At 47.3% G+C, this 24,146-nt stretch overlaps 1 protein-coding gene across 1 annotated transcript in view; it reads left to right on the top strand.

The window, feature by feature from the left end:
• The window catches only part of NUP155 (nucleoporin 155), a 1,628,423-nt gene that overhangs the window by 1,103,248 nt on the left and 501,029 nt on the right, over nucleotides 1-24,146 (top strand). Inside the window, exons 27-28 of the mRNA XM_069627148.1 lie at nucleotides 13,107-13,211; nucleotides 19,199-19,353. Coding sequence (XP_069483249.1) covers nucleotides 13,107-13,211; nucleotides 19,199-19,353 — 260 coding nt within the window. The remainder of the gene's footprint in view (nucleotides 1-13,106; nucleotides 13,212-19,198; nucleotides 19,354-24,146) is intronic.

Genomic DNA, 24,146 nt, shown 5'->3' with positions numbered 1-24,146 from the left:
ACGGTCCGGCGGCCATCTAGGAATCCTTCTAAACCATGTTTTCTTAATGGTTTCCACTTTTATCGTCTTTGTTTTTTCATGGGCCAGGATATCGATGGTATCCTTAATGGCAGATGTTAAGTGAGAGGCCAGGTCAGATGATTTTACAAATGCTTCGATATGACCTAGTTTAGTTCAGAGAAGAGTAGAAAAGGCAGTGGCCGAGCCACTCTTAATGTTCCGGCAAGTAATCTCTATCCTAAAGTTTGTATCCAGTCTGGGATTAGAGAGGTTTATAGAGAGTAACTATACTGAGGGACTTATTTGTGTTGATTTTCCTTTCAATCTCAAGATATTGAGAGCCATCCAGGTGGCTGTTAAAGTGGTGTTTCACTACAAGAGCACCACCCCTTTGAGCTGTACGATCGGCCCTATACATTTTATATCCAATGGGCAAAGAACTATTAATGGCAAACTGCGCAGTGTCATGTAGCCATGTTTCCGACAGTGCAAGATTGTCTGGTTCATGCGTGCAGATGAAGTTGGCTATCTCAAGTGCATGTTTGACTAGGGAACGTGTTTTTAGTAAAGAGATAGCTGATGCTCCTTGGGATTTTTGTTGTCTTTAAGTTTGAGACCTGAAGGGCAATTGTTATAGGTGGGCTCCAACTGATTGGTTAAGCTCAACCCGTTATTGGGGGAAAGGTAAGTTTGAATCACCGTAGGATCTTTGCCTAGAGAGGGCGCCCCCTTAGGCTGGTACCTGTGTGCAAAAAAATGTATCGGCAGCCGGTGTGGGCATAATGGGACTAGCATTGGCCGTAATATCTAATGAGACATTAACATGAGTTAAATCTGTCTCTGGAGTCGGAGCACAGTCGGGGAGAAGCGCCAAGGTTATGTGCTTTTTCAGAATTTAGGCACTTTTAGTTTGGGAACAAGTTTTTGTGGGAAAAGTTGACACAATTCAGCTACTCACACTAGAGAAGGAAGTTGGGGCTTACCGCTAAGGAAGGTGAGCGTTAGCTGGTGAGGACGTCTTGACTGGACCACCTTACCCTCACCTTGCACAAACCGGCACTAACTGGCTCAATCGCTCCAGTAGCTGTCACGCTTGCAGGCAAAATAAGCGTAGAGAGCTACGTGGAATGCTGGGAACTGTAGTTCCTGGTGGTCGGTGCGTGCAGAGATTTCAGAAGTGAGACTCTGTTTCAAGTCGCGCCGACTAAGTCAAAATAGTAGAACCACCATTTAACGTACTGGGGTACTCAAGGCAAACTTCAACCAAGAGATGCAGATATCGATTAATAAAATGAGATCATTGCTAATTTAAAATGCTTTAAAAACCAACGGATAAAAACACACTGGTGCAGTAGTGCGAATAAAATACTATCTATAAAAATCCTGCCCTTCTAGATAACTCGTGCAACCCCGAAGGATTGGTGGTTCAGGCAGCCATGTGAACTTAGTCCTTCGAACCTCCCGATGGACAGTGAGTCAAAAAAGACTGACGGCCTTGGGAAAAGTCTTTATTTCGGGGAATATGGCTCTAAAGGCCATTAATGCCACCTGCGCTTTAGCAAAACATTCACACCTTTTGTGGAGATAAATACCTAAGGCGTATGACCATCTCCCAGCAGGTGCAGTAAGGGATGGCAAGGAAGTAGCATGTCAATCCCTGCAGACCGGTCTCAACGCTGCACATTGCATCGGCTAGTCGATGGGAATGTCGATGGTGCTCCAGAGGGTGTCCTACCTCCAGGGTTTGGGGATCTGACTACTGGATATGGCTTTCGATGGCAAGTACCTCTTTGGACCGAAGACTGGACGAGTCTCTGAAATGCTTCAAATATGCAAAACTTGCAGCAAAGCTGTTGGGCCTAGCAATTCAACAGCCAGCGAAGCAAACCTTTTCATTTGGATGCAACGGTTACATGCGTTCTACCCCTTTTGTGAGGAAATTCAAACTTTGTCAGGCTAAGCAGAGAGATTTTCTCGCACCCCGGCAGGGACAGACTGACCTCGAAGGGCACATAGGCATCGGCATTGGGAGCAACTTTGCATGCAAATCCTCTGAGTTCTCCCTACATGTTTCTATAGTTGGAGGAATGGTCTCCGGGCACTGGGACAGGTGGAGGAAAATTACTACTGATGCCTGGGTCCTGCAGATGGTACAGTGGGGATATTGTCTCCCCTTCATCAAAAGACCACCTGGCAGACCTCCACCCCTTCCTCGGCATTTGGAGCCAGAGTTCCAGGAAGAGCTGAATGCCCCCTACTATTGAAGGGTGCGATGAAGGAGGTAACGGCTGGGAAGATGGGGTCAAGCTGGTACTCCTGCTATTTTCTGGTGTCCAAGAAAGGGAGAGGATTGTGTTCCATTCTGGCGCTTAGGGCTTTGAAGAAGTTACTTTCGTGAGGAAAGCTTTGTTGGTGTCACTGGACCTTCAGGATGCCTATTTTCTCGTGCCAATCCATCGGAAGCACAGGCAATTCCTAATTTCAGTTAATTTGGCTTTTATTTGACGATAGTCATATGCCATGAACACATCTTAAAAAGTAGACATAAAATGTGCAGTGATTTCAGAGGTCAAAATTCATTAAAATCCAATGCAAAAATACAGTACAAAATCATTAAAACCTAAGATATGCTTCAAAATTCATAGTACTCAGATTTGATACTCATAGTAAAAACTCCAATATTGACATGATGGAGAATATTAGCTGAGATAGTAATATTTATCAATATCATAAAGTACAAACAGATAAAGTGCATATGTGTCGTATCTCCGGGCTTCCGACTTTTATGATTTTTGCCCTTATTCGCCAGGCCTGTTGTAGATAATTTTCTACAGACAACATGACTTCGAGTGGATTGTGTCCTCCAACGTATTCCTCATCTTAGATGTATTCCATCCAGCTCTTCGGAAATGTTTTCGGCAGTGGGCGCCGTGCGTCGATGTCATCGAGTCGATGGTTCCTCGAAGGTCTCCGTCGAGGGTGACGTCATTGGGTGTATAAGTAGCACGCGCGGGGCCCGTTGGCCTCAGTTCCATTTTTCCGCAGTATACGTTGCTTCTGACATCCGCCGCGAGTTCTGTGAGAATATATAAATAACTAAATATGTCCTCGTCATCGACACCGACCCCGAAATCGGGATTCAAAAAGTGCAAATCGTGCGGGTCAAAAATGTTGATCACGGACCCGCATCGAGAGTGTTTGTGGTGCCTCGCAGAAGGCCACGCCATGGAGGCCTGTACGAAGTGTCAGGCCATGACTGGGAAGGCCTTGCGAGAGAGGAGAGGAAAGCTACAGGTAAGTCGAAAAACCGATCGAAAAACTTCTAGCGTCGAGTCGAGATCCCGTGAGGAGAATTCTCCTTGACGCGAAAGGCATCGATCTAGGTCCCGTAGCGATTCCCATCGCTCGTCGTCTTCGTCAAAAAGATCGAAGAAACGATGCCACAGGTCTCCCTCCACCTCGTCGTCAGACGAGTCTCCAAAAAAGATGAAATGCCCGACGAAACTTTCGTCTACCGATGAGTGGGAAGCATTCAGGGTCAAAATGATGGAGGTGTTTTAAAATGCAAAGCCTCGGTTCGCGCCTTCTTCGGAAACCGGCCTGAGCGTCATCGCTCCGACACTCGGGCGCCCTCGAGCCCAGGTGATCGAAAAAGGAAGGATAGGGAACCTTCCAGGACGCCGAGTGAAAAACGCTTGAATTGACCGCTCGAGGTCATTGACGCCGTCCGAGACCCAACATATCTCGAAAGGACAAAATCTTCGAAGGTCGCCTCGACGCCCTCGAAGCAGACCCTGTCGATGACCACGGTGTTGTCGACGCCGTTATCGACGTCGACGCCGAAACCCTCGGCGCTAAAGGCTCCAGGGAAGCCAGAAAAAGAGAAGGACAAGGTTACAAAACCTGTATTGTACTCAGAGCCAGGTACTAGACCTCTTCCTCCTCCTCTCCCAGAGAAGGTTTTCAAGCCTCTCACCAGAAAGGAGTTTTTCAAATCCCTGACCTCAATTTTTGAGGAACAGGAGAGATCTGATGAGGAGAATGTACTTTTTGGGCTGGAATATGGCACCCCAAATGTCCCAGAATGCTCGATTTCAAAAGAAAGCAGAATTAGGGACTTGGAATCATTACACAATGCAAGTGGCATTTACACATCTCCTGAAAACGACTTTGGCAGACCAGAACCAGGAGAGCATGCCAGTCCATCATACCGTCAATTAATGACAAAGGTAGTAGATTACTTAGGATGGGCTAGAGTAGACCATCAGCCCATTTCATCCAGGATGATTTAACAGATATTTTGGACCATGGTCCCACCGAAAACCCAGTACTACCCTTTCATGTAGCCCTGCAAAATAGGGTGGCCAAGAATTGGGAAACTCTGGATTCTATTCCTCCGGTAAATAAATCCCTCACCTCAAAATACCGCCCGGCCAGTAGCGACCACGGCTATCTGTCCAAACACCCAACTCCCGAGAGTCTGGTCATAGAGGCAGCCACAGCTTCTAACAAACTTGCATGCCCTTCTATCCCTCCAGACATCGACGATAAGCGTGTGGATGGTTGGGCACGGAAGGTATTTTCCGCTGGAAGGATGGCATTAAAATCTGCCAACTCCACATGTGCCTTGGCAACATTTTCGTACACTCTTTGGGAGTGCATTGCAATGGCGGCAGAGCACATACCAGAAGGGGAAGAAAGGGAAGGGTTCCTAGCCATTGTTGGAGATGGAAAGGAAGCCATGCAGGAATCCCTTCAATCTGGATTGGACACTGCGGATAGTGTAAGCAGGTCCATGGGCACTAGCACGGTAATGCGCAGATTTGCGTGGTTGCGAAGTCTGGTTTCGCACCGGACTTAAAGAACCGCCTTCTGAACATGCCTTTTGACGGGTCTCACCTTTTTGGCAAAAAGGCTGTCGAGAGCCTTGAGAGGTTGCAGACCTCAAAGGCAGCTGTGAAATCTTTATGCGCTGCTATTAGGCAACCTCAGCCTTTTCGTGCGCAAGGTCATTCATGGAGGGGACGATCCTATCGTTACTACACCTCATATGGAAAGGCGAGAGGAATGGCCAGTCAAAGGGGCCAGAAAAAGGCCACTCGTGGTGGACGAGGAAAACATGCTAAACCAGCTCCAGCCTCTCTGCCATCAGCAGCTGCAACATCCGCCACAAAACCGCTTTGAGGACTTGCATCACAAAACACCTGTAGGGGGCAGGCTGTCACAGCATCTGCAAGAATGGCGAGCCATTACTTCAGACGTTTGGGCTCTAGAAATAATAGCTCAAGGTTACTGCCTTCCTTCCACCAGCAATCCACCAGGAAGACACCCGTTGAAGTCTTCAAACCCGCTCCTACAGCAGGAAGTTTTAACCCTTCTGGAGAAAGGTGCTATAGAACCAGAACCTGCAGCGGAGAGGAACAAGGGATGGTACTCCCTGTATTTTCTGATCCCCAAAAAGGACAGAGGATTGAGACCCATCTTGGACTTAAGAAACTTGAACAAGTTCCTCAGAAAGGACAAGTTCAAGATGGTTACCCTTTCTCAGATCCTTCAGGCCCTTCAACTTCAGGACTGGTTGATGTTATTGGACCTCCAGGATGCTTATTTTCATGTGCCGATTCATCTCAAACACAGAAAATACCTGAGGTTCGTAGTTGGCGACTCACATTATCAGTTTCTAATCCTGCCATTTGGGTTGACCTCTGCCCCGATGGTCTTCACCAAGTTAATGGTAGTGGTGGCAGCGCACTTCAGGAGAGGGGGGATTCATGTCTACCCCTACCTGGACGATTGGTTGATCAGAGCGCGTTCTGCCAAGCAAGCACTGGATCATCTGAAAGTCACCTGCAACATCCTCCACAAACTGGGCTTCTCTCTCAATTTCAAGAAGTCACAGATGACACCTTCCCAACAGTTTCATTACATAGGAGCTGTTTTAGATATGTCCTTGGGAAAGAGCTTGCCTCCCAAGTCGAGGGCTCAAGACATTCTTCAGATGGTTTACAAATTTCAAAATGCCCAAAATCTCCAGGCTTACGACTTTTTAAGGTTGCTCGGCCTCATGGCATCCTGCATCTTCCTGGTGCCAGAGGCACGCTTGAGGATGAGATCCCTCCAATGGGCTCTAAAGACTCAGTGGTCTCAATTTTCGGGTCAAATGACGGATCTTCAGATTCCGAACAGGGTCCGACAAGATCTTTTATGGTGGACCTGTACAGAGAACATCCTAAAAGGAGAACCTTTTTGGCAACCATGGCCGGAGATCACAGTAGTGACGGACGCCTCACTCATGGGGTGGTGGGGAGCTCATGCCAACGATTTGACAATCAACGGTCGTTGGTCTCCATCGGAGTCCAAACTATATATCAACCTTTTAGAGCTGAGAGCGATCAGACTAGCGCTGAAGGCCTAGTCTGATCGAATGAAGAATGTCCTGATAATGACAGACAATACCGTGGCCATGTATTACCTAAACAAAAGAGGAGGCGTGGGGTCACTACCTCTGTGCAGAGAGGCAATGCAGCTCTGGTATTGGGCAATTCAGGAGGGAATCTCTTTAACGGCAATTCAACTAGCCGGGGAAGAGAATATGACTGCAGATGCTCTGAGCAGGCAGAGCACGGTATCCCACGAATGGGAACTGGCTCAGGAAGTCATTCAAGAGAACTTCGCCCTTCGGGGAACCCCTCAAGTAGACCTGTTTTCAACCGGAATCAACCGAAAATGCAAAATGGTATTGCTCAAGGGAATTTCCCCCGAGAGGAACCCTGGGGGACGCGTTCGTAGTGGAGTGGAATTTCCCACTATTGTACGCGTTCCCACCGATTCCTGTCATTCCTCAGGTCATCAGGAGGCTGAGAAGGTTTCGGAGCCGCATGATCCTAATTGCCCCGGATTGGGCCAGGAGAACGTGGTATCCGGACCTTCTAGACATGTCCATCTGTCCTCCAGTACGTCTTCCTCAGAGAGAGAGAACCTTCTCTCTCAAATGGAGGGTCAGGTTCTCCATCCAAAGGTCAAAACGCTCAACCTTCATGTTTGGTATCTGAAAGGCTGAGATACAGGGATTGGAACCTTCCAGATGACGTTATGGAGGTGTTGCTTTCGGCAAGAAGGCCAGCAACAAAGTCTCTATGCCGTTGGAAAAAGTTTTGCAACTGGTGCAGAGAAAAGAATGTCGATCCTTTTCTATGTTCTATTCCGGAAGTATTATCTTTCCTTCTGACCCTAGCACATAGAGGTCTGAATATTGGAACAATAAATGGTTACCTTGCGGTGCTTTCCATTTTCAAGCGCTCATCGGAAGAATGCTCCTACTTCAACATTCTTTTGATAATACAATTCTTAAAAGGACTCACTAATGTGTTTCCTCCTCACCCTTTTCAAGTACCGATCTGGGATCTAAATTTAGTCCTTAAATTCTTAATGTGTGCTCCTTTTGAGCCTATGCACACGTGTCCATTAAGATTACTAACATGGAAAACAGCCTTTTTAGTTGCTCTAACATCGGCAAGAAGAGTGAGCGAATTGCAGGCACTGTCTCTGGGCCACCCTATACTGTGTTCCATAAGGACAGAGTTGTGTTGAGGGTAAAACCATCATTTTTACCGAAAGTAATATCTGATTTTCATTTAAGTCAAAAAATAGTCTTACCCGCATTCTATCCTCTACCCCATCCTTCGAAGGAGGAGGAAAGATTACACAGGTTGGATCCAAAAAGAGCTTTAAGCTTTTACATCTCTAGACTTTCCAGACTTAGAGTGGACAACCAGCTGTTTATAGGTTGCACAGGAAGGAAACTGGGTCAATCGGTGACAAAACAGATAATTTCACACTGGATCGTGCTTTGCATTTCAGAATGCTACAGACTAGCTCAAAAAGACCCTCCGGAAGGGTTAAGGGCTCATTGCACCAGAGGCATCGCCTCCTCCACGGCCCTTCAAAGAGGTGTTCCAATAAGATCCATTTGCAAAGCAGCAACTTGGTCTTCGCTACACACCTTCTCAAAATTCTATAACCTGGATGCTTCCCAGTCTAGGGAGCTAACTTTTGGAAAAGCAGTACTATACTCGGCCATCTAAGAGTATAGAAAAATCTACCCCCTCCTCCAGAGGAATTGTCCATACTGCTTTGGGAGTCTATCTAAGATGAGGAATACGTTGGAGGACACAATCCACTCGAAGAACAAGTTACTTACCAACTGGTAACGTTCTTTCGATTGGATGTTCCTCCAACGTATTCCTCATCGCCCTCCCAGCCTACCCCTCTGTAGATTTTTCCAGGTTATTGCCATCTCAAATCTCGCAAGGCTCATACCTGTCTGCCGGCACAATCTACACAGTACAAGATCAAAGATAAAAAGGGGAAAAACAGAACTGAGGCCAACGGGCGCCGCGCGTGCTACTTATACACCCGATGACGTCCCCCTCGACAGAGGCCTTCGAGGGACCATCGACTCGACGACATCGACGCACAGCGCCTTCTGCCGAAAATATTTCCGAAGAGCTGGATGGAATACATCTAAGATGAGGAATACGTTGGAGGAACATCCAATCGAAAGAACGTTACCAGTTGGTAAGTAACTTGTTCTTTTATTTCATCACTAGTCCTGAAGAGCTGACGCGCATCGCTTGTTCGGCGTATACCATACGTGTTACATATAATTTTTAGGAACTTGCATCGTGCTGCGGGATAACCATAACAAAAAAATAAGAAATGATTCAAGGATTCCTTGGTAGATCCACAAACTAGGAATAACTCATTTTCATCTGGTACCCATTTTTTAGTGTGGCATGCCAAGTTCAATTCGGAGAGTCTAAACCTCAAGTAGAGGCTGCGCACGAGTGAAGGCTTAACCTGGTCTAAATATTTTTCAAACTGCACGGTCGACTTGGGCTGGTGTGTAATTTTCTTACATTTCTGGTGGTGTGTAATTCCTGAAGATACCCCGGTGCGCTCATTGGCTAGTTCAGCCTCAATACATCTCTGTGAGGTATTTTTGACATTTGCTTGCTCGGCTGGGATAATTCCCTGGGCATTCAGCCAGAGGGCTCCCAATTCCATTGCCATCAAGTGTTTTTTGACATGCTGGAACCAGGGAATGTATCTACCACCCTTGGGATCCAGTAGTTGAGGTATGACTTCACAGTATGCTTTTAACTCCGGAACCAACAACCTCAGCCAGTGAAACACTGGTCTAGTTAGAACCTCTTTCTGGATGGGCCTGAGGCCCAATTCTAAATAAATGGGGATGCTCGGGCATGATTTTGGTCACTCAAGTAATTTTTTCATGAAAGATAATTCTGCCAGCCCCAATTTGTGTTTTGCTCAGTGGCTCCAGATTTCAGCCCCATACATGCTTCCTGGCTTGGCCTGGGCTGTGTACATTGTTATAGCGGGTGAGATGAGGATTTGGCCCGGTGTGAGAAAAAAATCTCACTATTGCCCCCTCATATTTTTCCATGGCTAGGCTGGGTTTTTGCATCTGCAATGGCCAGTTGCCTTGGTAATTAAATCTCACGCCTAGCTAATCGTATTGTCTCATTTGTTCGAGGGGGGGCCATTAATAGCCAACCTAAGTTTCACAAATTTGCTCTTAAAATGGAGATCCAAACAGTTCTCTGCAAAAGCCTCGAGAGTGATCGTGAGCCCCCTTGCAGATTTAGATAAGAGGACTGCATCATCTGCAAAACAGATGTATCAGGCAGGCCTCTTGGCCCAGCTTCATACAATGAGCTAATTCATCCTAACATGCCGAGTCACTTAACCGATGTATATCAAAAGAGAAGGCGGCCAAAGACGCATCCCTGCCTCACTCTTGTTACCTTAAATGGGTCAGTGAGTTCTCCCCCCAGCCCTCAAAGGACTGAGGCAGTGTTGCTGGAGTGGAGTTGGATCATTATCCACGGGTGTCCTTTTTATCAGTATTGACCACAGTATCTCCCATGACACACAGTCAAATGTGGTCCTGAGACGATGAAAGCAGAAAATACCTTCATTTTCAGGGCTGTGTATTTCTGCGTGATCATATGGAGACAAAAAGCCTGGTCAGTTGTACTTATTTTGGTGAGCATCCGGCTTGCAAGTGGTCAATCACATTTCCTGGCACACCCACTTTTGTAGATGTTTGTAGATGGCTCTAGCAAATATTTTCCCCTCTTCATCTAATAGTGAAATGGGCCTAAAATTCACTGGGTCCTCCCTCCCTTATTGTAGATCAGCATTATTATATAATTTTGGCAGGAGGGGGAGTGGGCCTGTTCTGCTTGAGGATTGTATTAAAGAGGAGCCCCATAGTGCTGGTGCCCATACTCTTGGTTCGTCCTTGATTAATTCAGTGGGAATTAAGTCTGGTCCAGGTGCGTTTTCCCACTTTTGAGTTGTTCTTGCTTTACAGATCTCCCATAGCTCTAAATAAATTGTGTCAGTGACATTCCCTCTGTCCTGGTTTTGTTTGTCTATGCTCTGCACAGCTGGCATGTCTCCCATTTCATAGAGGTCCTGGAAGTGTTTCTTCCAAGTGTTCTGGTTTATATTGGAGACCAAACCCTTCTTTGTTCCCACTCACTATCCTCCAAAACTCTAACCCAAGTCGAGCCCTTTGTTCCACTTTTTGGTGGGCTTCTCCACAGAAGCCATCCAAATGGTGCCACTCTGTCTGGGGTCAACAGGATGTGTGGGAGGGGGATTAGGCACCCTGGACTGAGTTGCCTTGGCAACTCAAGTCGCACTCTTGTGTGATTGGCCCAGTGGTGAACTGCCCGGCTCACCGCTTAGCATGTTTGAGTGACAGGCTGATGAATGGGGGTTTTGCTGCATAAAAGCAGGGCTTTGGGGACTGGAACTTCAGAAGTCGCCACAGGACCTAAAGAATCTGAAGAGCGGAGAAGCTGAGCCATCTACAACGACGACACCACCACCGGTGGAGCCCTGCTGTACGAACTCACCACTTCCCCGACGACAGAGAAGATCTTCTTCCAGGAGAGTCTTCTTCCCTTTGAGCTGGTGGGACCAACCAGTTCGGGTTTTTCGCCTTCCTGGATCGTCTTGTGGTCGAATCGCCCGTGTCAAGCACCCCAGCGGCCGGATAGCCACGCGTCGCCACTACCACGAATAAAAGGGTCGTACCTTTTAACCAGGAAACTCCACGGCTGGTTTCTTCCCTGGCAGTGCAACGACCTCCAGCTTTCCTCCACGTCAAGATCATCTCCTCCCCTGGACGAAGCTCCGACTTGCACCCGCTGCCAGGAACAACTGCCCCTGCTGGAGCTTACTCGCCATTTCAGGTACTGTGTCCCACCTGGTCTCCCTTGCAACGGACTGTCCAAGGTGTCCCGTAAATCCTTGACTCTCTATTCTGGGGTGACCTTGGACCTGCTAACATTACCTTTCTGACTTGATCCAACCTCTTTTGACTTTGCTGCAAAGACTTTGAGTGCATTTCCACTCTGTGATCTTGGGCACGTTCCGCCTTGTTCTCTCCAAGAGTGGGCCTGGCCTATGAACTTTTTTGCTCTACAGTAGACCCTGCCTTTCTTGACTTGCTGTGGTTTCTTAAAAGTGTTGGTACTGTGTTATTTTCCTATTCTGCCTTTTCTCTCCCTTTTTAAACAAATTATTGGAGTGCCATCTACGGTTACACACTCACCTCTGTTTTGCTAAATAAGTGGTGTCTTAACCTAGACTTGTTGAATAATTAACTAGGGAGGTGTATATACTTATAGTGACTGTGTTTGAACTTGCTTGACATATTAGTGCCAGTGTATTTTTTTACAAGTGTGTTTTTAAATAAATAATTATATACTTTTATACCAAAGCTCTGGTCAGTGGTTGCTTGTGCTACTGTATTTTTAGCCCTATTCTGTATACTCTACATACTGCCTAACTCTTCTTGAGAGAAGTCTGACTGCTCAGCCACAGCTACCAGGTAAATCTGGGTGGTACAGACTGCTACCAATTGGGTTTACCGCTTACTCCTGTAGTCTTAAACTTTTTGCAGTGGTTCCTAAGGGAACTGCACAGTTTTCTGCCTAACACCATTGCCCTGTGGGCTCTTTGAAACGATATTTCTTGATGTATAAGCGCCTTTCAAATGCCCAATAAATAAATCTCACCAGAATGGCTGCCTTCACATGAGACAATCAATTGTTTCTCTTAATACCATGCTAGGATGGGGCAAGCAGGGATTAGACAGACTATATCTCGTTGGATAATTCTATGCTTTGCTGGATGATATGAGAATACAGGAACAGAGATGCCTTCGGGAATAGGGCCCACTCTAATCGGGTGTGTAGAGGCTTCTTCAGCATTGTAGAGCGTGGATGGGGGGCTGTGCGCGACATGTGTCAGGCTCCAACTTGGTCCTTTATCCCCACGTATGCCAAATATTATAGTCTAAATTTGGCATGGGGTACAGAGGCCCGGTTTGGGAGAACAGTATTGGTGATCTTCTTTGTTTAAGCTTTCATCTCACCACCGGAAATTGGTACTGCTTTGGAAGTCTATCAAGAGGAGGAATCTGAAAGAAAGCCATACGTAAGAGGAGAAATTACTTACAGGTAAAGTTTTGTCTTTGGATTCTTCTCCCAAAGAATCCTCATCCCCTTACGCGCCTACCCCTCTATGAAAGCTTGCTGAGCTTGCACTGCTCAAAGTCCATTTTTCTTTGTGGTTAGAGTCTTGGAGGAAGGTGAATGCTTGGTGTCATTTGGAAAAAAAACGAATTGGAGACTGTGGCTGGTGGGTGAACTTGTCATTCAGTCTTCGGAGCCTGTTCTTCTCCCAATAAGTAAAATTATAGATGGGTGGCTGTTTTGAGGGGAGTAGAGTTTCCTATTCTTCCTTAGGCTGCTGAGCATGGATGGAAAAAGGTTGGGAACTAAGGTATGGGAGTATAGTGACGCTGAGGGGAAGATCTATCAAGATGAGGAATCTGTAGGAGAAGAATTCATAGAAAGTGTTAGTCTGTGTCAAACTCCCATGGGTATCAATCGTGGACTCTTGGAAATGGATAACAAAAAGGAATCAGGTTAGACAACTTCCTAAAAGGACTGCAAGAGGATACATTTTCCACTGTGTGATCTATTTTCTTTTTCTATTCGCAGTTTGAACAGATGCTAAAACTGACTCAGCGGTCGACAGATGAACTCTTTAATATTGCTCTGTATAATTGGCTAATACAAACTGACCTGATGGACAAACTCCTGGAGGTAAGACATTATAGGAAGCAGATGGCAGCTTTGTGGTAATTAAAAAAGTTAAGTTGTGGACCTCAGTAATAGAGGGTAGGAATACCTATAAATATATTAATTCAATGTTTAATGTAGTCTCTGATTGAACAAATAACTGGACCAATTGAGAATTAATGGCTTGAATGGTTCTGCAAGTGGATACTGTTGTACGTAATCGATCATGCTATATTAAACAATACTCGCTCTTGTTGCAGTCTTCCTTCCCTCAATGACAAACACTCTTCTTTTGGGTAAACAGCATCTCAAAATAGATGCTGGGAATCAGGGCTGGACTGGGAACTAAAAGAGGCCCTGGAAATAATTACTGGGGACAAAAAGAGGCCCTGGAAATAAAGTTCAAAGTGGCCCCAAATAACACATTTTCAGCAAGCCCAATGCTTTTCATATGAGAAAATTTGGAAATACCACAGAAAAGAGGCCCAGGGTGCAGAGGCCCACCGGGAAATCTCCAGAGTTCTGTATAGGCCAGTCCACCCCTGCTGGGAATAGCCAACTGTGTGACATTTCGTCCCTGATCTGGGACATTTGCTTATTCTGCCCTGAATGGGTAACATTTTTTATCATTGTGGTTTATATCTCCAGTCAGAGACTTCATCCAGCCCTCAAAGACATTTTGACATTCCTATCGTGGAGTATAGTTGGGGATGGAAAGACCTCTAAGAGTTTAGTTCCTGGTGAGCTTCAAGATTACTGGTCATTGAACAGGTTTACGACAGCAAACAACCACAGAAGGTCTACTATGCGTTGAGTGGGCTCTGTGTGTTAAAATCTTGCTGGCGTTTGTGGATTTTGTCTCTTTTGTTGGTAAACACTTGATGATTAGTGCATATCTCTCTGCTACCTTTTATTTCCAATATTTTCAAAGGGAGGGGTTGTTGCACAAATTCCAGCAATTCATCTTGAATACAGTTTTAACAAACCTAATATTTGGGATACCTTTTTACTATGTGATGACGTTATATTTAAATAATAATTCAATGAACTGCATTCTCCCAAAGATTTTATCTTGACAATTATCCATCCAGCGTCAGCTGCTCGTAAACCTTTTCGACAGGTGGTTCGACAGGTGGTGTAGTGCCTCTCGACATATTCTTGACAACCAACTCTTATTCGGCCGTGCTACCCCTTGACAATGGACATGATGCCTATCGACACATTACAGGAATGTGCAGCATACCCTTGCCTCAGTTACTTCTTTCTGTTAGCTCAGCGTGCTAGTTGGAACACACTCGAGAATTACATCGAATTTGTGCTATGCCAGTATGTCGGGCCCTAAACGGTCTGGTTTCAAACACTGCAAGGACTTAACTCCAAAATGTCCTTCACAGATCTGCACACTGTGTGTGTGTGGGGGTCTCGGTGTCAAACGCGTTACGGAGCAATGTGGTTCTTGTCTGGCTATGAACCCAAAAGCAGTGAAGGAACACTCTACAGTACGGGCACTCAGTATTCCACCGTCAAAATTCCCAACAAAGTCAGTCTCTAAATCTTAAAAGTACGATATTGAGGAGCCTACCCACGAAAAACATCAAGAGGGAATGCATCACAAGAAGTCTAAGAAGCGCTCGCGTAGTGAGTCTCACGATTTTTCCTCGTCTTCGTTGCGCAAAAAGAAGTGCCAATAAAGACGCAATTCCAAATCATTTGATGACCAGGTAAAGTCGTACTCTGCGAAGGGTGCATCTAGGGAGGAGTGGGAGGACTTTAAAAGGCAAATGATGGTCTTTGAGGAGAACTCGGCTGGTACAGCTTTGGCCACAACTCCACAGTTTGATTAGACTAAAACTGCGTCAAGCTTGTCCGGCACAAAGGCAGCCAAGGGAGGTCTAATGCCCTCAAGCGAGACTCCAAGGGAGATACCTACCCCAGCGCTAACAGTCAGCAGCGCTTCAAGCTCAGAAGCCAATTGGCCGGCGTAAGCTGTGCAAGATCGATCCTTTGTACTGGATTCAAGATCTGGTTTCCTTTCGTCCCAATGCGGTCGATTCTTGTGGAGGAGGGCGACCTGATAACCTTTGGGGTTGAACCGATGATGCAGAGTGCTGTCTTGGACCCTTTGCCCGATTTCGTGGCAGGCCAGGCAGGGTTACTGCAACTGGCAGAAGGCCTACATGATGCAAGCAGACTGGACATGTCCCTGGGCATCGAATTCCAGCAATTGAACTCGTACGCCTACCCAAATGCTCAATATTGCAAGGCAGTCAAGAAGTTAGTCGTAGCTCTAGGGTTCAGCGCTCGGTCGAAGCCGGTGTTGCAATATGACCTTAACGACATCCCCGACCGACGACCGCAGACTAAACGGGTCTTACCATGCTGCCATATCGGATCCTTTCATGACCTTGTGGCAACGTCCATGTTCGACGATGGCAGTCACCCGGAGCGGACAAAGGAATACATCTTGCGTTTTTGACGGCACGCCCGATTCCTGCAGGGGCTAGTGGTGCAGACTGCAACAGTTCCGTCTAGGCCCTCTATGTCAAACCTTCCCATGGATAGACTGAAAAAGATGATCAACGCTTTGGTGAAGATGGTTCACCTCGTGGAGCATGGGGTTTAAAGCCATTAATGCCTCATGTGCTCTTGCAAACGTTTCGCATTTGTATTGTGGCGTGCCATTTGAGAGGCTTCAGGCCATCTCCCAGTGTTTGTGGTTGGGGTGGTCAGAAATGGTTTTCTGAACATCATCGCTGATGCTAAGGAGATGGCCTGTCAGGTGCTTGAAGAGTGATTGAACGCTCCAGACTGTTATGGGCTGTGCCATGGGCATGTCGACGGTCCTGCGCAGATCAGCCTACCCAAGGGGCTCTGGGTTTTCGCCAAATATCCAATTGATGCTGCTTGATTTGCCCTTCGACTGAGAGCATTTATTTGGCCCCAAAGCCAATGAGTCGCTCAAATTCAAGGATTTGAAGCTTACAGCGGGATTCCTGGTCTTGGCTGTGCAGCAGCAGCCCCGTGACAGTTTTCCCTTTCCATTATGAGCATTCTATCTTCCAAAGAAGGGTGCAACTTCCTCAAGTCAATCAGACACAATATATATTTCCATAGCCAGGGAGAAGCAGAGGAGGGTTGAGGCAGACTATTCCTACTGCCACATTAATGTTTACAGTGCCTCAAAAACCTCTTTGAGGTGTCCCCCCGCAAACTTTGCTGGTTGGAGGGAGAGTCTCTCCGGGTTCTTGGGCTAGTGGAAGGAATTCACTCTCGATGCCTGGGTTCTTCAACCGGTTGAGTGTGGAATATTGCTTACCGTTTGTGAAGCGAATCCTCCCGATAGCTTGAAAGGGAGCTCCAAGCGCTTCTTTTAAAGGGAACATTAGAAGAGGTGCCAGCCGATGGGAAACGCTTGGGCTGGTACTCCTGAAATTTCTTGTCCTCCAAGAAAGGGGAGGATTCCATTCATTTCTGGATCTCAGGGACTTGAACAGGTTCTTGAGGAAGGACACATTCAGGATGGTGAAGCAGAGCCTGGAGAATCTCATTCAACAATTCCACAGGGACACACATTATCAGTTTAAGGTGCTCTTTGGCTTGACATCTGCACACAGGGATTTGACTAAGCTGGTAGCAGTAGTAAGAGAGCCAGCTTTTTTGTGTTCCCATACTTCAACTATTGGTTGACCCGAGCTCGGTCATGGGAACAAGTTTTGAGGCACCTCAAGGACACTTGTCGCTACTGCATGAATTCGGTTTCTCCCCCAACCTGGAGAAATTGCTGATCTCACCAGCACAGAGGCTCCATTTCATTGGAGTGGTCTTGGCCACTCGGGTAGGCTTTTCTTCCAGAGTAGAATCACCAACAATGGCAAGAATGTTCAATCTCTTCCAGAATTTCAGCAGTCTCCCGGCTACCCTCTTTCTGGGCCTCATGGCATCCTGTATTTTCCTAGTGCCGCAGGCGAGGCTCCGAATTGGATCCCTCCAGTGGCTTCAGGAGCCAGCAGTTGCAGTATTTTGGCTCCAGGTTTCGAGCTCTGTGGTCTATGACCTGGTCTGGTGGTGAGATAGGACGAACAAGTTGGCAGGTGAACCTTTTTGGACACCTTGACCGGAAGCGCAGGTGGTCATAGGCGCCTCGCTGAAGGGTTGGGGAGCCCATTGCGGCTTTCTCCAAATCGGCTGCCATTGGTCGCAGAGTGAAAAATCTTGCCACATCAATCTGCTGGAACTGCAAGCAGTCTGACTAGTGCTGACGAGGTTTGCGTCTTCTCTGCAGGGGAAGCATTCTGGCAGACAACACAGTGAACATGCATTACTGAAACAAGCAGGAAGGCGTGAGATCACTGCCCTTGTGAAGAGAGAGGTCATGCAGCTATGGGTCTGGATGCTGCAGAACAACATCTTGGTCTCGGCAGCCCATCTGGCGGTGGTGGAGAATGGGTTGGGAATGCACTGTGCATACAGAGCTCAGTATCCCTCTAGTGGGAGCTATGCCCAGTGGTCGTTGCCGAGATAATCACACAGTGGGGCATCCCGACAGTGGACTTGTTTGCAACCAAAGAGAACATGAAATGCAAGCATTTCAGTTTGAAGGAATTTCCCCCCAGGAAGGCATTGGGGGCCGAATTTCGGGTGGAGTGGGTTGTCGATCTCCATTATGCGTTCCCACTGATATAGGTGATCCCGTGTGTTCTCAGGAGGTTGGCCCAGGATCGGGGGACCCTATCCTGGGCGAGGACGTGGTGGTGACCGGGTCTTCTGAAACTGGCCATATGCCTGCCTCTCCGGCTTCCGCGGAGGCCAGACATTTTGTCGCAGTTGGGAGGCAATGTGCTTCACCTGAACCCGGACTCTTTCCACATGCATGCTTGGCATGGGAGAGGCTTAGGTGCGGGTACTGGGACCTTGACAAGGAGGTGCTGTTGGCTGCACGTAGACGATCCACTGGGCCCCTTTACATGTGCAGACGGCCCAATGTCGTTTCCCACCTCCTCAGTGATGGTGTTTTTGTTGGCCTTAGCCAAATTGGGCCTTAAAGTGGCCACGATGTAGGGGCCCTTTCCTTGTTTAAAAGGACGCCAAAGCAGGATCAATTTTTTACCATTCCACTAGTGGCCCAGTTCTTGAAGGGTTTAGTTGCTTCTTTTCCTCATTCGCCGTTCGTGTTTCATGTTCCCTGATAGGAATTTGAACTTGGTTACTATAGCGGCTTAGTTGAGCCTTTGCACTCTACTCTCATCAGACTGCTCACATTGAAGACCGCTTTTTCGTGGTAATTACATCCGTGAGATGGGCCAGTGAATTCCAGGCATTCTTGTAAGTCTCCCCCACTTCCCCTTCCTGTTTTTCAAGCATAAGGTATCGCTGAAGGTTTGCCCTAAATTTTTAAACTAAGGTGATTTCAGAATTCCACTTGGATCAGAATATAGATCTTCCATCTTTTTACCCTCCACCCGAACCGTCTCAGGATGAGGGGAGGCTCCACAGGTTGGACCCCAAAAGGGTGCAGAGTTTTTACCTGGCCAGAACGGCCTCTTTCAGGAAGGGGAAGGAAGACCAACTGTTCACTGTGTCCTCACAATCCTGGTTAGAGCGAGCAGTCACCAATCAGACTATCTCTCATTGGATAGTGCTGTGCATCTGAGTGCTACCACAATGCATGTAAGGAGGTACTACAGGGTTTAGGGCCCACTCTACCAGTTGCAGTCTGTTATCACGCTTCTATGTGCCGATGACATGAGGAAAAGATTGCTGTGCAGATTTTCCTGCAATTACTTCCCAAGTTTCGGGACTCTGCTGGTTTTGTTAAAAATGAAAAAGATAAGCAAACTGTAAATTGTTTACTATTGTTGATTGTCCTTCATTTTAATGTATGCTGCATTTCACGGGCTCTGCCCGGTACGGGCTTGGGGGAAGGGAGTAGGTAAACTGAGGTAAGGGAACATAGTACATTCCATAGAAAGAGCATTACTGGTACGTAATTTCTCCTTGTATCCCTTCTTTAGGTAAATTCTCCATATTTGGAGCCGTATTTGGTTCGTATGGCCAAGATTGATCAAAATAAGGTCCGATATATGGATTTACTTTGGAGACACTATGAGAAAAACAGGAATTTCAGTAATGCTGCTAGAGTATTGGCAAAGCTTGCAGACATGCACAGGTAAGTTAAGGTTGCTGTGAACAATAACCAGACAAATGAATGTGAAAAACACACCAAAAATGCTCTGATTTTTAAATTATTCGGTTTTTTGCATTTTCAGTTTATCAAACCTTGATGTTCTAGATAAGAAAAAAATATATATGTATACTAGTTGTTTTGCTTTTGTGTGCTTCTATCTAAATTATTGCAGCATGTTTTTGTCTAATGTATTTTATTCTATTTTTCCCCCAGTTGTCATTGAGGGGAGACATAATGCTCACTGTGATTCAGTTGCAGCGCTCCATGTTCTAGTCTTAGTGGATTCTTTCCTCCCACAGATTGCTCATCTATATATCCCTTTCTCAGGGCAGATGTTCGCCGGAATGTGCAGTGCGGACCCGCCTCAGCTCTGTGCAGACATGGATATGACAGCATGACATGGATATGACAGCAGATCAAGTATATATAACGGCGACAAACCCCATCACCCCAGTTCCTTTTTGCAGCGAACTCTGTTCGCTAATTGGGAACCCGCTTGTGAAGTCAAAGTCCTCAGGATTCAAGCCGTGTACAGATTGCGGCTGCCACATGTTGATCTTGGATCTGCACCGGGTCTGTTTATACTGCTTGTGTGAGAAGCATAGCACCCAGGACTGCTGGTCGTGCCAGTCTATTCACCCGAAAGCCTCTTGAAAAGGGCAGCGAAGATGTTCACCTTTGTCCACAAGGCAAAAGGGTGGGGATCTTCGATCGCGGCCGAGGTAACACAGTGCGCCCCTACACTCAGGTAAAACATCTGGCTTGGCAGAAGGAGGAGAAGATTCAGAAGAGGTTCCATTTTCAGAACGAGTTCTCTCACACAGACATTATTCTTCCTCTTCCAAGTAGAAGAGCCATCGCTCCAGGGAATCGCCTGAGCGTCCAAAACAGGTACTTTGTCCGACCCAATCCTCCACACCGGAGGAAAAGGGAGAGTTTACACCTTAAATTGTTAGACATCTTTGCCAAAGTGCAGACCGCTCCGGACTTGGCGCCTGTGGCGCAGGCGCCTTCACCCATGGCGCCACAAAGTCCCACTGCATCTCTTGCGACCGCCAGGGTACCATCAACAAAGGACTACTCCGGCATGTCCAAGGGCACTGACCTGGACCAGAAATAAGCTGAGATCATTCAGCGCCAGCAGGCCCATCATTCAGGTGCCGCAGCCTCTGTGGCGTCTGAGCTGATGACGCAGAGCACACCACGGCTTGCAGGGAATACACCCTCTCCATATGGATGCCCTTTTGTCAAAGATGTACAGCATCTATTACTATGAGGGTGACCAGGTCCCTTTTGGGGTGAACACTCTGTGCTCCAGGCTAGTGAGTGATTTCCGAGAAGAAGGCGAGGGTGTGTTGGCACTGATAGAGGACCTGCAAGGAGCCTGCGGCCTCCACACCTCCCCGCAGATGGATTTCTAGCCAGCTCCCACCCCGGGAAATACTCAAGCTGCGTTTCAGCACTTGATGGCTAAAGTGGCCAGTACTCTAGGTTGGTCTGCTCCATCCAGGTCCAAGATTCAATAGGACCTTCGTGACATTCTGGACGAGGCGTCCAAGAAGGAGACGCTTGTGTCCTTTAATGTGGCGATGACCGCACCCATACTGGAGTTGTAGGAGAAGCCTGCCTCTGTTCCGCTGTGGACAGAGACATGGCAAAGAAACAATGTCCTGCTTCGTTAGACCCAGCCTTTCTCTCCTCACACGCTTCACTAGAGAGCTTGTTGGTCCAGGCCACTATGGCTAACATGAAGCTATCCACCTTCCCATCCCTTCCACCAAACAGGGAGAGTAAGAGGTTTGTCTCATGGGGCACGAAGTTGTTTGCGTCGGGCAGTCTGGCAATGCAGGCCGTAAATGCTTCTTGCACCATGGAAAAGTTTTCCTTGGGACAGCGGTGGCCAATGCAGCTGAGCACATCCCGAAGGGGGAAATGAGGGACGATTTCCAATCCCTGGTCTCTGATGGCAAGGAGGGGGCAGGGCAAATGCTGCATCAGGGCTGGACACAGCGGACTGTGTAGGTAGGACCATGGCCACCAGCATGGTGGTCAGGCACCGCTCCAGCCTGAGAATGTCTGAGTTTCGGGCCGACGTAAAGCCACATTGTTGGACATTCCCTTTGTTAGGGAGAATTCTCTTATAAGGCTAATTTCCCAAACCTAGTGAGTCTCCCAGCAGCTTTGCTGGATTTTTTTTTTGTTTCTCCTGCTAAGGGTGAGACTCTTTTCCTCCCACTCTAAGGCATGATTTGAGGTATGTCTTTGACTCTTTGTGTGCTTATGGGCTATGTTTTTTTTTTTACTCCATAGGGTATCCTCTGTTTTTGTGTGTGTGTTACACAGTACCCTCAGTGCAGTAACACAGGGGTGTCATAGTCACTCCCAAACATAGACTCCATATCCTGGGACTGACTACTGTCTCCCAGGGCATGTAAAGTCACCATTGACTTTACTAGTCCAAAATTGTGAACAGAACCAGTACAAACCATCATATTGTGGAAGTACTGGAAGGGGTTTATTCAATTGCCCCTGGGTCTGTTTTCAAGGGGGCACTGTCCAGTCCCCCCTTGTCGAGTTTCTGGCTGGTGGCAGTGGTTACCACGCGAAATATTCCACCGGAATATTTCCTATGGGATTTTCCCATTGATTTTAAACGCACCACTTTTTGGTGCAATGTTAAAGATACCGCCGGTTTATTTAATATTAAATCACCGGTTGGGTATTTTTGCCAGAACTCTTTTCTAAAATGGCGTTCGAGTCCTTCTCTGTAACTCCAACCAAGGTTGGGCCCTTTGTTCCACTTTTTGGCGGGCTTCTCCACAGAAGCCCTCCAACTGGTGCCACTCTGTCTGGGTTCCACAGGATGTGTGGGTGGGGGAATTGGCACCCTGGACTGCATTGCCTTAGCAACCCAAGTCGCACTCTGTTCTGATTGGGCCAGTGGTGAGCCACCCAGCTCACCACTTAACATGTTTGTGTGACAGCTAGGCTGTTGAATGGGGGGTTTTCTGCATAAAGGCAGGGCTTTTGGCACTGGAACATCAGAAGTCGCCACAGGACCTAAGAAATCCAAAGAGGGGAGAAGCTGAGCCATCTGCAACGGCGACACCACCGGTGGAGCCCTGCTGCATCAACCTCACCACTTTCCTGACGACAAGAGAAGATCTTCTGCTGAAAGAGTCTTCTTCCTCTGAGCTGGTGGGATCAACCAGTTCGCCATTTCGCCTTCCAGGACATCTCTTGGTCGAATCGCCGTGCCAAGCACCCCGGGGGCCGGATAGCCAAGCTTCACCACTGTGACCGCGAATACCAGGAAAGCACCTTTTCACCGAGGAACTCTGCGGCTGGTTTCAACCCTGGGCAGTGCAACGACTCCAAGTTTCCTCCTCTACAAGATCCTCTCTTCCCCTGGTCGAAACCACGAACTGCACCCGCTGCCGGGAACAACTGCCACCGCTGGAGCTTCCTCAACTTTAAAGGTACTGTGTTCCACCTGGCCTCCCTTTCTTCGGTTTGCTCAAGTTGACCCTTAAATCCTTGGCATTCCAACTGGGTTGGCCCCCAGACCTTCTAACTTTATCTTTTGAACCACCCCCGCCTCTTTTGAACATTTCTACAAAGACTTGAATGCATTTCGCAACTGTGTGATCTTGGGCACATTTAAAGTGGGCCTGGCCTATGAACTTTGGCTCTACAGTAGACTCTGCCTTCACTAACTTGTTTGTGTCTCTTAAAAGTGTTGGGACTTGTTTTATCTTTGACCTTCGTTTTTCTCTCCCTTTTATTTAATTATTGGAGTGCCATCTAAGTTACGCGCTCACATCTGTTTTGACAAAAAGTGGTGTTTTGACTTGGACTTGTCTAATAATTGCTAAGGGAGGGGTGTATACTTTTCTGATTGTGTTTTGAACTTGCTTTGATTAATAGTGCTAGAGTATTTTCTAAAGTGTGTGTTAAATAAAAAATTATATACTTTTGATACAAAGCTCTGGTCAGTGTTTGCTTGTTCTACTGTGTTTTTGGCCCTATTGTGTATCCTCTGTATATTGCCTAACTCTTCTTGAGAGAAGTCTGACTGCTCAGCCACAGTTACCAGGTAAATCTGGGTGGTACAGACTGCTACCAATTGGGTTTACTGCTTACTCCTGTAGACTTAATCTTCTTGCAGTGGTCCCCAAGGGAACTGCACAGGATTCTGCCTAACACCCTTCAACGGCAACAACCTTTTTTGAGCCAAGGCCGACTATGCTCTACAGAAGGTTCAGTCGTCTAAAACAGTTAAGTCATTGGGGCTTGCTGTGCAACAGCCCTACACACATTTGTCTCAGGGCAGGCCTTTCGCCCCTTCACTATCTTTGCCCAGAGATCCTGTGTTTAATATGCTCCGGGAAAAGGAAACACTTCCTGAGAGGCCACACACATTGTCACCTTAGTGACATGTTTTACCACGCGTCTACAGTGGAAGTGGGGGGTATTTGGGAGGCTGTCCATGTTCAGCACTGAATGGTCGAAAACCATGACGCCTGGACCATACAGGTCCTCCAAGGGGTTATTGCCTCTCGTTTCTGCAGTCCTTTAGCTACCCCCTTGTCTCCGAATCCCATTCTCGTGGTGGAGGCCTGTCAGCTTCTGCCGGAAAGTGCCGTTATTGCTTTCGTTGAAGCCTCCTGTCCTGCATTTTGCCAGTGCACCACAGCCTACAGCTGCACTCCACTGAGCTTTCGCTCATCCTTATGGGGAAACTGACATGTCCTTCAGACGGTCAGCACTGAGAA

This window comes from Ambystoma mexicanum, chromosome 6p (assembly GCF_040938575.1).
Source record: "Ambystoma mexicanum isolate Mex_15411 chromosome 6p, UKY_AmexF1_1, whole genome shotgun sequence".
Classification (NCBI taxonomy): Eukaryota; Metazoa; Chordata; class Amphibia; order Caudata; family Ambystomatidae; genus Ambystoma; species Ambystoma mexicanum.
The sequence above is the reverse complement of the archived record's forward strand: the minus strand, read 5'-3'. Positions and strand labels throughout refer to the sequence as shown.